Source organism: Polistes dominula, unplaced genomic scaffold, assembly GCF_049000335.1.
Source record: "Polistes dominula isolate Pdom_NZ unplaced genomic scaffold, Pdom_raw_medaka contig_80, whole genome shotgun sequence".
Taxonomy (NCBI): Eukaryota; Metazoa; Arthropoda; class Insecta; order Hymenoptera; family Vespidae; genus Polistes; species Polistes dominula.
The window spans coordinates 3,288,708-3,306,231 of record NW_028301111.1 but is presented as its reverse complement, the minus strand read 5'-3'; the positions used below and the strand labels follow the sequence as shown (position 1 = coordinate 3,306,231).

General features: G+C 29.7%; 3 protein-coding genes across 9 annotated transcripts in view; 2 read left to right on the top strand and 1 right to left on the bottom strand.

The window, feature by feature from the left end:
- The window catches only part of Ets65A (DNA-binding protein D-ETS-3), a 32,334-nt gene extending 23,455 nt beyond the window's left edge, over positions 1-8,879 (top strand). For 4 of the 7 annotated variants that reach the window (XM_015329639.2, XM_015329636.2, XM_089176609.1 and 1 more), the window contains 3 exons: positions 2,113-2,172; positions 4,913-5,150; positions 6,443-8,879. In XM_015329639.2, the coding sequence (XP_015185125.1) occupies positions 2,113-2,172; positions 4,913-5,150; positions 6,443-6,779 (635 nt within the window). In that variant the 3' untranslated portion in view covers positions 6,780-8,879. The remainder of the gene's footprint in view (positions 1-2,112; positions 2,173-4,912; positions 5,151-6,442) is intronic. The other 3 variants (XM_015329640.2, XM_089176610.1, XM_015329635.2) reach the window with 2 other exon arrangements.
- A 6,052-nt stretch (positions 8,880-14,931) lies between these two features.
- LOC107070998 (pyrimidodiazepine synthase) lies at positions 14,932-16,551 on the top strand. The gene is made up of 5 exons (XM_015329622.2): positions 14,932-15,247; positions 15,341-15,446; positions 15,548-15,791; positions 15,947-16,168; positions 16,255-16,551. Exons 1-5 carry the CDS (start codon positions 15,223-15,225, stop codon positions 16,375-16,377), a joined length of 720 nt encoding a protein of 239 aa, XP_015185108.2. The 5' UTR covers positions 14,932-15,222; the 3' UTR covers positions 16,378-16,551.
- Positions 16,552-16,783: 232 nt separating this feature from the next.
- On the bottom strand, positions 16,784-17,469 carry LOC107071000 (uncharacterized). The gene is made up of 2 exons (XM_015329624.2): positions 17,275-17,469; positions 16,784-17,195 (listed from the first exon to the last, which is right to left on the bottom strand). The coding sequence occupies exons 1-2, from the start codon at positions 17,380-17,382 to the stop codon at positions 16,905-16,907; spliced, it is 399 nt and encodes a 132-aa protein (XP_015185110.1). The 5' UTR covers positions 17,383-17,469; the 3' UTR covers positions 16,784-16,904.
- Between the last annotated feature and the right edge of the window lie 55 nt (positions 17,470-17,524).

Below are 17,524 nucleotides of genomic sequence, written 5' to 3'. Positions count from 1 at the left end.
CCCATCGATGTGGATGCTTTTTCCCACCAGCCGGGTCCCAATCAGAAACGAAAATCAAATTGTTTAACACAGCGGACACCAACTGCTATTTAAAGGTAACATCTGCCGTTATCCTACACTTGTCAACGACATTCCTACGATGGGATTTTATTTACTTGTATTTTATTTTTTTTATTTTTTAACAATTACTAAATCATCCCCCATGATTCAACAAAGAAACTCCCATAAAAAACAAACAAAATCTTGAATTGTTTCAATGTCATATTCTACGCAATTTGTTTTACAAATTGTAAAACAATTTTGATCAAAATTTATTCTAAAAATGCATCTAATTATTATAATCTTTTAATTATATTATTTTTCTTGTAAATGACGTTTGGTAAATTATTAAATAATAATACTATGCAAAAATATAAAAAACAAAGTTAGGTTATGTCATATAAAAACCTGAAAAAAAACGTGAAATAATTGCATTGTAATACAACATCATCTATTGAAAATTTACAGAACTTAGAGACTTAGAAATAACCTCTAAATAATAAATCATTAAATTGGCGATAAAAAATAAAACATAAACGCGATAAAAAGACTATTTTATATTCTTAGTTGAATAAAATGACTGAAAATACCCAAAATTTCATTAAGATTTGTTCAATATTTTCAAAGTTCATTGGAAATCATTGACATATACCCTTTTTGAAGGTAACGGAGTATAACGAAGCAAAATTAAGGGGGCCATTGTGCCTTAAACAGATTGCACACTCGTTCGTAGGAACGTGACCACTAGTCCAACGAATACTGAACGTATTATACACCCACACATGAACACATACAAACGAAACAAACATAAGTATATACGTGTGTACACAAAATGTGTGCAAAGACGAGTAAACGAGAGGTAGACGAGAACAAGAAGAAGAAGAAGAAGAAGAAGAAGAAGATGAGATGAAGAAGAAATTGAGGGGGGAAGGGGGTGATAAGAACTAGGATCGAAATTCTCCTGAGCATGGGAGAGAAACGTATACGGAGCACTCAGCCCTCGTGTTTGCCTACACGGAAATCCTCTCTAACGGATTCTAACGCTCCAATGGGTTTTATACTTTTGTCCGTCTTTGACCAGCCCGATAACTTTTTCTTTCACTCTTTCTTTTACCTTTTTTTTCTCCCTCACTCTCTCTCTCTCTCTTATCACTCAATGTTTTTTTTACAAATTTTTAATCCTTCACTGGACATAAGATCATTACTGATTTTGAACTTAAGGAGGAATATGAACTTGTTTTTATCATTGGTATACTTCTAATTGTAGTTATAAAATAAAGTTAAGTTAACTTAGTTGACTGCTAAATAAGTTGTTGATATATTTTATTATAAATATATTAAAAGGTTGTTTTTGTCATTGGTATACACGTTAGTATTTTTAACTCTATAATTATAAAATAAAATTGAAGGTAACTTAGTTGACTGCTACAGGAATATTAAAGGGTTGTTTCTATCATTTTGGTAGACCTCTAATTTTAATTATAAAATAAAGTTTAAGTTAACTTAGGTTAGTTGACTGTTACAGGAATATTAAAGGGTTGTTTCTATCATTTTGGTAGACCTCTAATTTTAATTATAAAATAAAGTCTAAGTTAACTAAGTTGTCTATTAACTGCCACACAAGTTTCCAATATATACTATAATTATATTTAACCTAAAAATAGATATATTAAAGTATATAATAATGTTGATCACAAATGGATCCACGTGGTGTCATTGAAAAAACAAATGTCGTGACACAGTCTATGTTTTAATATTCCTAAATTTATTTATTAACCCTTTCGTTACGAATCCCAATTATAATAGGCACCAAAATTCTATTTTACCTCTCAAGTATCTTTCTATGATTCTATTGAACTTGTATTGAATTAATCATACTAAAAGTATATTTTGAAACCACGTAATATAATCTGAACATTTCAAAATAACTCACCAATGTACGTAACGTTGAAAAACTTAGATGTTGATTACCCTAACGAAAGGATTAAAAAAAGTTGATTCAATTAAGTTTGTTTGATACATATTCGTACATCGATATGTTCTTTTCTTTTTTCTTGTCTTCTTTATTTTTAGGGTACGGAAGCAGCCTATCAAAGTCGGCGTTGGACACTCACAGCCACCTCAGGCAGCCTGGTATGTAGTAGGTAGATATTCTTGAGAAGTTCAAGTATTTATCTTTTATCAAAGTTCACGTAAATATAAGATTTGTATTATCTTATTTAATTTTATTACAAACATTCGAGAAATTATCAAAATTTTTCTATTAAACTTGTCTCCAAATTTATTAAATATTATCAAAAATTGAGTACTACACTCAAGTAGTATACTCAAATAATATACTCAAGTAGTATTTTAAAGTTAAGTAGTATGACCCAAATTCCTTGATGCAACTCATTTTATACATAAAAAAAAAAAAAACACATTGCATTTTTGATTATACAGTTAAATGCAAGTAATGACCTTCGCGATATTTAAACTACTTAACCTAATCACGCTAACATATGAGAATATTATACACGAAAGTTCTCAGGCTCTTGATTTTCTCGTGCCACGCCCAGAAATTTCTCCTTTCGGACACACGATCGATCGGGTCTAAATGAACGTTCCCTTTTTTTTTTTTTTTTCAAACTACCCTGTATCTTTTCTCTGTTTTTTTTTTTTAACAACAAATGTTCATTATTTTATCAAACAATTAATTGTTATCATCATTTTCTACACAGACAATTCTTAAATGCATTGGTTATCGTGTAAAACGACATTTGTTTTATAAATGATACTACGTGATCCAAATATTGTTTGAATAATAATCAAATAATTTGATAATTCATGAAAAATGTGTTTAAACTTGCTTAGCAAGTCGATAATGTTAAACAACGTGTATTACAGAAACAAAATTTAATTTCATTTAAATGTAAGTTTTAACATAACCTAAAAAGTAATACCTAAAAAAGATCAACCTAAAGTTTGGGATAAATTTGATGGCAAGTCGATAATGTTAAACAACGTATACAAAAACAAAACTTAATATCATTTAAATTTAAATTTTAGTATAACCAAACAAAAAAAACTAACCTAAAAAAATAATAAATACTTAAAAAAGATAAATCTAAAAGTTTAGGATAAATTTGATTGAAAAATAATAATAATAATAATAATAATAATATTAATAGATAATTAATGAAAAGTCTTTAGGGGTTGAATTGTTTAGGATCTTTAGGTACTGGTATATTACGAAAGCTTGTGTTTCATCCCTTATTTGAGCACACACATCGGTATACCGCGCCCCTTTCCATTATTAACTCGTAAGTGAGTTACCGTTCGATCGAAAGCCGATCGCTCTGCCACGTTATTCGGGGAACTCAACTAGCGAAACGACCTTTGAGGTCCGGCAATTCGGATACCACCCCATCCCCTATCGTCTACGTCTATCTATTTCTGTCTGCATCTTCTGTCTCTTTCTCTCTCTCTCTCTTTCTCTTAGTATTTTCATCCTCCCCCTCTTCATAATCTGACGAAATATATTTCCTCGGAAGTTGTCTGGTATACCTAACCTATAAAGAGATTTCCTCATACTTTTTTTCTTTTTTTCATAATCCTCCTCCCGTGTATCTTCAAACTTCAGATGAAAGACTTTTTTTTGAAAATCATTCACTATTGGTCAAAAAAGTCAATTTGGGGGGTTTCAATTTTCTAATTAATAATATTTGATATATTATTTAATAACATTTTGCAAATACTAAAAGCCAATTAATTGGCTAACACGATCGATAAAGTTTAATTAGAAATACTTCAAATATTAATTGCTCGATGTATAAGTGTATTTTAATTGATAAATTTAGTTAAGTTAACCTAAAAAATGTATATCCAAATTTGTGTCAATTGAAATACCCCAATTTGAAAGTATTAACCAATCATATATGTTTTATATTTTAAACTGTTATATATCAAATGAAGACACGTGATTTATTCTAATTATCAATTAAAGATTTTTTATATAAATCCAATAATAGTTATTCTTATGGATAAGAAAGTATTGAAAGTAGCATATAGGATTTTTGGCCAATGCGGAGACATTCGCGGACGGACGCCCTTTGAACCACTACCGTCTACGGTAGCTCCAATTGAAATTATTATGATCCAAACGAACTCTATTCTATTGTAGGGTTGCGATTATATCCTTTTGTATGACTCTAGAGCCCTTCAAAGTCTGAGCAGTAGTAGCGAGCAGCGACGGTGATGACGCATTGTAAAGCTTTTAAAGAGCGATACGGGGAACACGAGGAAATAACCGTGTAATGGATAGGTATATGCTTCAGGGCTAAAAGGGCCAAGGAACTATATCCAAATTTCTTACTTCATATGAATGAACAATAAGATATTTCTTCATTGAATATAATAAAATATACTACGATGCTTCAATCACGCGTTATTAAATGTTGATTTCATATCATTCTTAATTATTTAGTAAATTATTAAATAATAATACTATGCAAAAATATAAAAAACAAAGTTAGGTTATGTCATATAAAAACCTGAAAAAAACGTGAAATAATTGAACTGTGATACAATGCCATCTATTGAAAATTGACAGTACCTAAAGAAACCTAGATAACCTCTAAATAACAAATTAAAACTAAAAATAATTGAGATAAAATCTATCCTATATGCTAACTTGAAAAAAATTATACAAAATGAAACAAATTTCATTGGAAATCAACAAAATGGCACTGAATTTTGATATATACAGATTAATTTATAAATAATTGTATCAGCAATTTGTGTTATCATACCGTTTTGATTTATTTTAAAAGATGTTTGATTTTTATACAAGAATTTGTATTAATGTTATGAAAATGTTGTGATTATTTTGCAGACCCCTATCAAATGTTTAGCGCGACTAGTAGTCGCTTGGCTAGTTCAGGATCCGGTCAAATTCAACTTTGGCAGTTCCTACTCGAACTTTTATCCGATTCTAGCAATGCCGCGTGCATTACGTGGGAAGGAACCAACGGTGAATTCAAGTTGACCGATCCGGACGAAGTTGCGAGACGTTGGGGAGAAAGGAAGTCTAAACCTAACATGAATTATGACAAATTGTCGAGGGCCTTGAGGTAAGCTACTAATTGAAAATATTTTATATATATTATTGTCTAATCTATCAATTTGCAAAACCTACAAATTAATTAACCCATTGACTGTCAGCTACGAGATACTCGAAGTGTGTTCTTTTAAAACAAAACCTTGACACCCAGGACAAGATGATACTCTAAATATGTCTGACAATTCAATGGGTTAACAACTAAAGAAATAATCAAAAAAAGAAGTAGAAAAGTCTCTAAAAAAAAACGCAAGTTAGGTTGGTCGTTTCAGAACGAAAGCACGAAAATCAAAACGGGGGTTGGGGGTGGTGGTGGTGGTGGCGGTCGGTTGTTGAGAGAAATGTCGAGAGGGAGAAATTTCAATCACTGTTACCCAGGACCGGGCACAGACGCGGCTATTATTTTTCGATCAGATCCACTGATTATATTACGCGACTGCTCGCTTTTCGTTTTCCCTCCCTCCCTCCCTCTCCGTCAACCCCCCGTTCCAGCACTTCGTTCACCCCGGTTATATACTACTAACAGGAACGAACCTTTTAGATGTATTCCACCAACGGTGAGCGAAAAATTACTAGAGAGAGGTAGTATGAACACGCGCGCGCGTGTGGGCTCTTCCCCCATTAACCAATACGCTTCCCCACCCCATCATCCCTCGGATATAACACGTGAACGTTTCAAATTGTTAATGCTTTCGTATTGGTGTTCGCATTTTTCGAGAATTCGTGATGGGATTTAACGCCACGAGTGATAGTTAACTACCTGAGTGTGATCGATACCACCAGAACGATCTGGTTTGAAAAATTTCATGAATTAATATTGGTACTTAACAAATACAAAATAAATAAACTAAGAAACACTTTTCTTTTTAACCCTACCCAACCAATTTGAGCCAAACGATAAATCAAACGCGAAATTAACTTAACCTAAGGTTTAGTTACACTATAGTGGCTTTCGCGGTACCATCTTCTAGTACGACGCGCAACTATAGGGGATTTCCCGGATGTCATTTTCTCGTACGATGCGCGACTATAGGGGATTTTGCGAATAACATCTTATAAAATATATAATACCTAATTGTATTATTAATTATTCAAGTAAATTGTTAAAGTTAAAGTATATGCAATATATTAAAATATAAATAACAACATTGAACCTCGCTGTACAGAAAAAGAACCCTGCGCAATTCCACCCAACCCTTCGATAAATCAAACACGAAACTAACTTAAATAGCAAATAAGTAATCGATTGATTTGTAATTGAATCGTAAAATGATTTCAAACGAAACGATTTACTATCTTTTACAGGTACTATTACGACAAGAACATCATGACGAAGGTACATGGGAAAAGGTACGCGTACAAATTCGACTTTCAAGGTTTAGCAGCAGCTACGCAACCAGCCGCGGCCGATCCAGCGGCATACAAATATCAAAGTGAGCTGTTCATGTCAGGTTATGGTCATGCCAAGTTGAACCTGATGCCACCACCAGCAGCATCAGTTTCGGTTTCGGTACCGGGTGGTCTTTTTCAATCGGCATCCAGTTATTGGTCGACGACACCAAGTGCAAATCTTTACGCTGGTCATCACACGGCATCGGGTCACGTGCCACCACATCTTGGCAGCTATCCCCATTACGCATGACCTTCTGCCGAACATTGGAGCACTCTTGGTACGCCGCGTTAAAAAAAAAAACAAACAAACAAACAAACAACAAAATCTACCATATAATTATAATTTCGTTACCCGAGTTTATTAAACATCCCTTTTTATCTCTCTCTCTCTCTCTCACTATCTCTCTCTCTCTATTTCTCTCTTTCTCTTTCTCTCTCTCTCTCTCTCTCTCTCTGTCTTTCGAGAAAAAAGAGAACAAAAATAACTCGGAAAAATTAAACGCGTAAGTAGTCATTTGTCACGTCCAAAATCGATTAACGGAACGTGCGTTTTAAACCCCCCAGTAAAAATGATTTTTAAAATCAAACATCGTGCATCGTCGCACCCCCCCCCCCAGTCCCCCCAGTCACCCAACGACCCCTTCTTCAGCTCTTTAAATATTTGTTTTTAATTTTTAAATTATTGTTTAATAAGTCATTTTTGTTTATGTAGCTATCTTTTACCTGACGTGATTTTAATGATTAATTTTATTATTACTTACACTACCATTCGTCAAATATAATATAATTTAATAAAAAATAGTAGAATAATATTATATAAATTATTATAAAAAATTAATAAATAAAAAATTATTAAAAATAATTTTTCCAATTATCATATAACAAAATGAAGCAACAAATTTTGATATCAACGCGTTAAATCAAATCCTTTTAAAAAAAAAAAACAACAATTTTATTCTACAATCCTCACAAACAATTATTTATTTATAAATGGTAGTTTACGTAATAATAATCATCAATTGAAATTCATCGGGTTTTTTGTTTTTTTCTTTTTTTTGTTAATTAATTCATAAAAAGAAAATTATGAAAAAAAACAAAAGCAACCCTTTTTAAAGAAAAACCCCGTTTTTCTAATTTTCCCTACCGACGACGTTCCGCGATTCTTCGATACAGGATTATGATATATAAACAAATTAACAAATAATATTAACAAAAGATAAACAATAAATAATTATAAATACGTGAATAATTCTCGAGAATGATTTACGTTATCGTCTATTATCGTAGATGAAAATGTGAACTACTCGGAATGAAGGAACAAACACACACACAGATAACCCGTCGGAAGAAATTTGGCGATGTTTTCGTGTGGTCGACGGTGCGTGCGCTTCGGATTCATTGTAAGATCATTGTAAATAAATTATATTATTATTGCATTATTCAAACGATATTAACGTTAACAATGATTGGATTTATCTCTTTTTTTATTACTATGACGATTTATCTTTTCTATCATTTTTTTTTTTTTATCAACTTTCTTTTTTACAATTGATTTAAACAAATGAAACAATAAATGATTAATTTGAGATTGTTAAATAATGTTTTCTTTTTTCTTTTTATATTATAATTAATTGAAACAAATGAAACAATAAATGATTTACATTTGTTTATCAGAGATTCATTAATTCGAGATTGTTCAAGATTTTTTGTCATAAATTATGGATTGTATATAATTGGATAATAATTTGATAGAAATTATTAATTAATATTAAATTAAATTAATAAATAAATAATTGATAAATTATATGTATAGCAATAATATAAAAAAAAAATGATTTGAAGATAAATCGTACGAATGAGAGTTGAATCCATCAAAACGTTAAATTCGTTTATCGAATAAGAAACCAACGTTATTCCATCAATTAAAAAAAAAAAAAAACAAAAACAAAAAAAAACGTTGAAATTTTACGGCCCCGATCGAATCGGTTATAAACATTAAAAACAATTTAACAAAATAAAAATAAATAAATAAACAAATTAATTAAGAATAATCCGAAAGGAGTGTCATATCAAAATCGATTAACATTTATTAATCGTTTTACAATTTTTACAATGAAATCATAAAATTTAGAATCGAAAAAAAAAGAAAAAATTAAAACAAAACAAATTCGTACTTTGGGAAAATAATAAAAATAAAAAAAAAATAAATAAAAAAACCATGAACATTTGATGGGAATAATTCAATAAATAACCGATCATCGATTTGGGTCACGAAAAAATGAAAAGCAATGCGTGTATTATAAACTCTTTTAACTTATTTGTTATATAATAATAATAATAATAATAATAATATTATTAATAATAATATAATAATAATAATATAATAATATTAATAATAATGATAATAATGATAATTATAATAATAATGGTATAGATAGAGACGCCTCGTCGTGTTAACGTTCAAAACGACAGGTAAATAGCAAAGGTACACTTCTTCATACTGCATTCTATTGCAAATGCAATTGCAAAGAATTGCAAGTTGAAAACAAATGAAAATAAATGGAAATTAATTAATTAATATATACATACATATATATATATATATATTTAATATATATTAATATATTATATAAAATATTATGTATATAATATATATATATATATATAATTAATAATACTATTTATAATTATTAATATTATTTATAATTAATATATAATAAATAATTAATAATATTATTTATAATTTTAATAATTAATTTTAAATTATATCATTTTTTTAATAAAATTATAAATATTATTATTAATTATATATATTATATTATTATATATATTATATTAATAATATATATTATATTATATTATATTATTTATTATATATATTAAATATATATATATATATATGTATATATTTATATTGAAAAAGAAAAGAAAAAAAATAATAAAAATTACCACGCAGCGAGTTAACATCGATTCTTTCTCATCCGATTTTACGTGTTTATTATTACAATTGTATATATATATACGTATATTTAAACAATTACGTAAATATTATTAATAATTATGCAAAGTTACAAAAAAAAAAAAAAAACAAAGCCCGGTAAAAAGTAAAAGAATTTGCAAAGAGAATAAAAAAAAAAAAAGAGAGTAATTTATCTGAAATGAAATTATTTTCCAAGAACCAACAATATTTAAAAAAAAAAAAACAAATGGTCGTCCTGCGTTCCTTGAAAAACTTGAACGAATAAAAGAAAGAAAGAAAGAAAGAAATTAATAAAAATAATAAATATTTTCTATTAAACAATGTTTTTCAATAATAATAATAATAATAATAATAAAAACAACAACTCAAATCCTTCAATACGAGTGTATGGCTACTCTATCTATGCAAAGAAAAAAAAATGAACATAAAAATAACAAATAAAAATCTCGAGGATAATTTCGGTGAGGTGGGCCCTAAGGGATGATTGTTATTAGCCCTTCGTCGAAGAACGCCGAACGCCGATATAATTCGTCTTTAAAAAAAAAAAAAAAATCATTAACCTACAAATCCCTTTTTTCAACCCCTAATCACCCACACCAACACCACCACCACCACCACCACCACCACCACCCCCTTTTAGCCTTCTGGTCCAATTTGTCTTCGCAAAAATGTCTCCCTCAAGAAAAAAGTAACATCAAAGATAACATTAAGATAATAATCTTTTTGCATATGTTAGATTATTTATCTTTTTAGCAATTTGTTTTTTTTTTGTCCAGAAAACGAAACAAAAGAAAAAAAGAAAAAAACGATGTGTACCTCTGTCATTAGAAAAAAAAGCGTTTTAATTTATTAAGGGTAGAAGGTAAGGTGTAACATTTCTGTGTATATGAAAAGTGTCCGTTGAAATGCATTCAATTAGGGGTGGCGCCACAATACGTAAAGTATCAATTTAAGAAAAAAAAGCGCCAAATATTATTAGAATAGGATTGAGAAATAAACAAGAAACACAAATTTTACAACACAAATTTTTACCCATAACTACTGTTTTCTTATTATTCACATACTTTTTCATAAAATTAAATAATAAAAAATTACTAAACGTACTATTTACAGTTCACGAAATAAAAGCATTGTAGCTGCACGTTTTTTTCATAATAATTTTTTAAGGTTATATTTAATACATTATTATATAACTCGGCATACTTCAATTCGTTTACAATTGCTACATTCATATCATACCTTCTGTCTACATCAGCGCCATTCTGGAAAATTTATGAACTGTTATTTATAAAAAAAACGCTAGGACACTTTTTTCACAAATTTATTCCCATAAGAGATGTTACTCCTTACCTCTAACCTCCATAGTTTAACCAAAAAAAAAAATCATCGTATAATACTGTACAATATTACCATCCGTAAAAAGAACAACAACAAGAAAAAAATGAAAAAAAAGAAAAAGAAAAATTTACCAAAAGACACAGAATTTAAGAAAACAATTTATAGAATTAATTTTAATGATGGAAAAAAAATAACCCAAAAAAAAATAAATTAACGCTGCTATACTCCGTACAATCCATAGAATCAGCTTTTATGGTGTAATAATATTTAAATATTTAATAATAATAATAACACACACACACAACAAACTTGACGATTATCGACGCAAGATGATAAAAAAATAATAAAAGATAAGTTATAGCAAAAAAAAAAAAAACAAATCAAGATGGCTTCTCGTTCTAAAATGATTGGCAAAGATTCGAATAAGGATTCCATGGAATGTCGGAGAAACGCTCGTGTAGATAGGGTGTTTTCATGTGTAGAAACACGTAGAAACGTAGACGAATTAGATTTAGATCGCGAGTGGGTGTCTATGTGTGTGTGTGTGGGTGGGTGGGTGGATGATTGTCCATGTGAAATAGAAAGAGAGTGATGAGAAGAGAGAATATGTGAAAATGTTTGTATGTGTGTATGTAAAACAAGCAAATGTGAGAATGCAACGTTGAAATCGAATCGAACGAATGTGATGTATACTTTTATCATGTGTGTGTGTGTGTGTGTGTGTGTGTATGTTGTCTCTCTCCGAGTTCGTAGGAGAGTGGGCGTGATTTTTAAAAATGGTGGAAAGCCGATGATAACGATGACGGCGCTGATGATGATGATGATGATGATGATGATGATGAGGATGATGAGGATGATGACAATGATAGATGCAATGGCGGCGAGGATGTCTGGCACTAGCGTAGACCGCGTTAGGTTAGGTAGATAAGCGACCCCTCTCTCTCACAGCAAGGTAGCAAAAAAATAAAAAAAGAACACCCGTATGCATGCAAAAGGAAGGAAAGAGGACTCAAAAGGTCAGGAAACAAGCGGCTGGCTGCAACATGTATGCAATGGCTACGACTACGGACAGGTGGGAAAGAAGAAAAAGCATGAAATTAAAAGAGGGTGAGGTAGTGACAAAAATGAAGATGAAAGAAGAAGAAGAAGAAGAAGAAGAAGAAGAAGAGGAAAAAGAAGAAGAAGAAGAAGAAGAAGAAGAAGCAACAACAACAACAAATCAAAAAATAAACTAAAGAAATATGCGAGAAATATGCGAGGGGACGCTGTTGTTGTTCTTGTTGTCGTGCGCTTGTATTAAAGTCGCCATGTTCTAATTAAACGTGCCGACGGGGTTGTATCAGTCGTCGGCAAAATCAATGTGAAACAGTACAGTGTCCAAAGTTGTGTATATAGGTATGTGTATCATTATCTCTCTCTCTCTCTCTCTTTTCTCTATCTTTTTCATTCTTTTCTTTTTACCATACATGAAAGAGAAAAGGTAAAGGAGTGTTGTAGAGAAAGGAAAGGTGGGTGAGGGAGGATGATGAGAAAAAGAATATAAAAAAAAAAAAAAAGAAACAAAAGAAGAAGAAATAAAAGAAAGAACACGATAGGTCAGCCTTGGTTGTCGGCGGTTGGCGAATTGGTCGGGTTGCCATGGAGAAGAGCGAGGTATTCCTCCCTAGGTTCGGGACCGCCCCAACGGGAAACCTCCATTCGGGAAATTCGTGGCGTCGCCGAAGCTGCCACATTGCCGGAGGTTTAGCTTGGCTCGGCTAATCGATTCTGCTACCAATCAGCGCCCGCGCTCTTCCACCTTCTACCCTCAAACTCCTCATCCACCCTCTACACCTTCTCCTACTCCTCTTTCACCTTCTTCTTCCTCATAACCTTCTACCTTCAACTCTCCCACCCTCCCTCTCTTTCCTTCATCCTACCCAACACCCACTCTTTTCCTACCATTAAACCCACCCCCCCCCCACGCTCTCAGCATTTTTCTCAATCCAAGAGAACACACTGAAAACTTCTCTCAGTTGTTCCGTTGTGTTGTTACTTAGAACATCATCTACCTACCTACCTATCTACCTACCTACCCTGTCCTTCCAATATTCATTGGACTTTCTATCTATTACCTACCTACCCTTCCTATCAACTATCCTGTTTTGTCTACTCCTGTTTCCCTATTTTTTGTTTCCATCTTTTAACAACCCCAGCCCACCCCTTGGATCTCATTTACCAAACTCCTACCTGTATAGTTTATTTACCAACCCCAACTCAAATTTTATTTGTATCTACTAAATTTATAACCAAAATTTCTATTCTTCCATTCGTCAAAATATATAAACAAAACAAAACAAAAAGAAACAAATTCTATTTTATGAAGAAACAATCGAGATATACGAGCCATTGGTTTCCTCATTCTAACCATAACCATCTGAGGACAGTCAAGGAAATAAGTTTATCTACCACGTGTTGACCATCCAATAAATTTCATTTGATTATCATTTGATTCTTAAATAAATAATCATTGCAAATTTCTTGTTAACCTACTCAAATATATATTTGTATATTTTTGTGTTTCATTTTGTTTCATTGATTCAAACGAGAAGAATGCAAAACTAATTCGAATGCTACCACGTGAGTTAAGAGGACATCTTTAAATGACCATTTCCGGTTTGTTTGTTTTGCTTTTTTTTTTTTAAATAGGAAAAATCTTTTAAATCAACGAGTGGAAATTTGAAAAAAAAAAAATTGGAAATGTGATTAATATGTTGGTAACATCGATCGAATGTTACATTAAAGTATAGTATTTCCAAAAAATGTAATGCACAAAAATAAATAAATTCTGTTAAACAATCGATTCACTTTAAATCAAATTTCAATCATATATATATATATATATATATATATATATATATATATATATATATATATATATATAAATAGAATTAAATGTAATAAGACGATGCGCCATTTTGAAAAAAACGACTTGTTTAAAATATATCATTTTCGTAAGACTTATTAAATTCGAGCAGATAAAAGAAGTTGCAAATATTCGTTCTCTTTTGATCTTACTTTTACAAATCATAATTATTAATAACAATCATTTGATTAATTAACAAAATTACTTACTCGCATGTCCGGTTTGAAGAAAATCCTTTTAATTTTTCTTCTAATTTCGGAAGATGTCCTTTTCTTACCGATCTCGAATGTATTATAATAATTCATGATTTAATTTTAATTTAATCACTTGTTTACACTAACACGAAACAATGATCGTATGATTTATCCTTTCACTAAAAATATACTTAGTTGTTTATTAAAAATTCGAATAGAGAGTTGAGTTCTATCCTCTTCTGTTGCACGATGTCGTCTGCTTTCTTGAATCACGTGTTATGCTTCGTTTTATTATTAGCGGGAAAAATACAATAGTTGATTGATCAAATCGATATTTGAAAAGTTGATTGTAATCCAATCACAATCTAATATCAAATTTTAAAAGACTACTGTCGACCTCTCGTTGTACAGATTCGTACTTTTTAAAAACCATTCATAGGACTATTAGCGACCTCTCGTTGTACAGATTCGTACTTTCTAACAACCAATCACATATTGGCGCGAATTTTTACATTATTCAAATATTCAATCTTCACAATCTCATAATTCTTTGATATTTTTTCATAAATACAACAAGAAAATGTATCTATTATATAATATCATTAACTATTTTTCTTATTACAAATATTTGGTTAAAAAACTAGTCGTAGATAAATACATAACTCATAAAATACGTAACTTTATAATTAAAATTATTCACAATCGGTAAAACAATTTTCATATGATAATTCAGCTTTATTATCTAGGATTATGTCATATTTTTTTCTTTATATATTTATCTTCAAATTTCTATAATTAAACATTTTCATTGATAAAATAAAATCTACATTACTATGAGAATTTATGAATAAAAATGTATTAATATGATATGACGAATATGTTGTATATATTTAAGTTTATTATAAAACGAAATGTTTAATTAATGAATAATAAATAATGATCAATATTTATATCTACATATATATATATATATACATGTATAAGCATTAAGAGGGACAAAGATTAGATTTTCTAGTTTTTCTATATGATAATGCGTGACATGGGCGTGAAGTAATCGTCTATACATATACATGCATGTATGAGTATACACTTAGCGACGAAATATCAAACACCACGTCGTATCTTTCTGTGCAATGTCTACCTGCAGACTTTAATAGTTATTGATATTTATTTCAAACGATTCCCTTCATACGAACGACATCGTTGTCAACTGTGACATAAAATCATTAAAAGAGTTATACATTATTGTGATTAGAATTTATTAGAATTATCTAAAATGAGTATGAAACATTTGAGCACAGGTAAGTAGAAAATAAAATGGAATTAAATTATATTAAAAAAAAAAGAAAAAAAAAAAAGAAAGGTGTGTAATATATGATGTAATCTTTTTTTAGGATCAATTTGTCCAGCCCTTGTTCCTGGAAAAATTCGTTTATACAGCATGCGTTTTTGTCCATATGCCCAAAGAGTACAACTCGTTTTAGATGCCAAAAAAATTCCGTACATATTAATTGATTTAAAAAAAAAAAAAAAAAAATCATTTTCATCAATGATTACATAGTATTATTTGTATGTGTATACGTATATTTGATTTCTTACAGATACGACATTGTTTATGTTAATTTGACCCAGAAACCGGAATGGCTATTAGAGAAGAATCCTTCTGGAAAAGTTCCTTGTATAGAATTGAACAGTGGTGAAGTGTTGTATGAAAGTCTTATAATAACTGAATACTTGGATGAAGCTTATCCACAGAATAAATTGTATCCACTTAATCCTTTATCAAAGGCTAAAGATAAATTGTTGATTGAAAGATTCAACACTGTTATTACCAATATGTACAAGGTTTTTACAAAGTGGTTATTATTTTCATTTTTGATTATTTCATTTCATCATTATTATTATTATTATATTTATTTAATATTATATTCTTCAAATTTTCTTTTTATTGATTTTTTTTTAATTGTAATACTAATATAATCTTATTGATATTTTTACAGTTATATACTGGAACAACGATAGACTATAATATATTCTACGAAGCACTTGCTAGTCTTGAATTTTTTGACAGAGAATTAGTTAAAAGAAAAACACCATTCTTTGGTGGTTCTTCACCTGGAATGTTGGATCTGATGATCTGGCCATGGTGTGAAAGAGCTGATATTATTAGGATCTTACGTGGAGATGAATATACAATTTCTCGAGATCGTTTTCTAAGACTGGTAAAGCTTCTTAATTTCTTACAAAATATCTGTACATTGAAATAATAATATTTTATTAATATTATAATATTTACTTTGACTTTAAGTTCGAATGGAGGAGTGCTATGAAGGAAGATTCTGCAGTTAAAGGAAGTTACTTGGATGCTGAAATACATGCTAAATATATGCGTAGTCGACTTGCTGGAATGGCTCAATATGATTTGATTTAATTTCTTTACAAACAAATTCACTATGCTAATGGCCTCGAATATTGAACTCATCAATTTCCATGATTATAATTAAAACTAACTTAAAATAACAAAGCATAGAAATTTGTTCGATACTATATCGAAGTATGATATGTTGCATTTATATAATATATAAATAAAAGGTGTTATAATATATATATATATATACAGTGCTTATAAGTGTATATCAATATTATGCAGTTTCATAACTATTATATATACATTATTATTAATATTATATAAATACATTTGTGATCTGCTTTAATGTTATTGATATTATTTATGTATTTGGAATGTATAAGTTATATTATAATATGTATATATCTATATTTGATTAACGTTATTAATGAAAAAATGAATATAATTCTACAATAGAAAAATAGTTAAATGATATAAAAATTATTTATAATACTGAAACACATTCATACATTTCCTTACGTTGCATGTACAACGTAACATACATTTTCTTACGTTGCATATAGAAGCGTAATAATAACACATACATTTTTTTATGTTGTATTTACATAAGTTGTAGAAAAATTACTAGTAAGAATATAATACAAGATGTAAATTATAAAGCAAGTAAAAATTAGGCGTATTGCTACAACGAATGATCGCCTATCCTTTCTTCGCAGACGATTTAATTTTTCCTTGTTGATGGCAAGTATATCTTGAATCTCTTGCATTTCTTGTTCAAATTTTTCACGAGTCTTAATCGTTAATGACTTACTTTTCAATATTGCGTTGTATATTTCAACTTCCTCCAAAGATTTATGTAATAGTTTTTCATATTTAAGAATCTAAATGATAAGAAAATATAGGTTATGTTATTAAATAATTTTTAAATATATTTACAAACTATTAATATATTATATATACCTGTATATTGTACGCATTTTGATACTCGCATATTCTTTCAGAATACATTTTGCTTCCAATATTCTTTAAACTTGATATAAATTCTGTAATTACACTGGTAAATGCCATTTTTGATAGAAAATAATCAAAGTATCACACTGATTGGAACGATGCACTGCAATCAAAAGTAAGTTCACTGAATCACGTACAGTCAGTGATCCCAGAGACTTTAGTTCGTCTGATCGACACAGAGGGCGTACAATTATCGTAC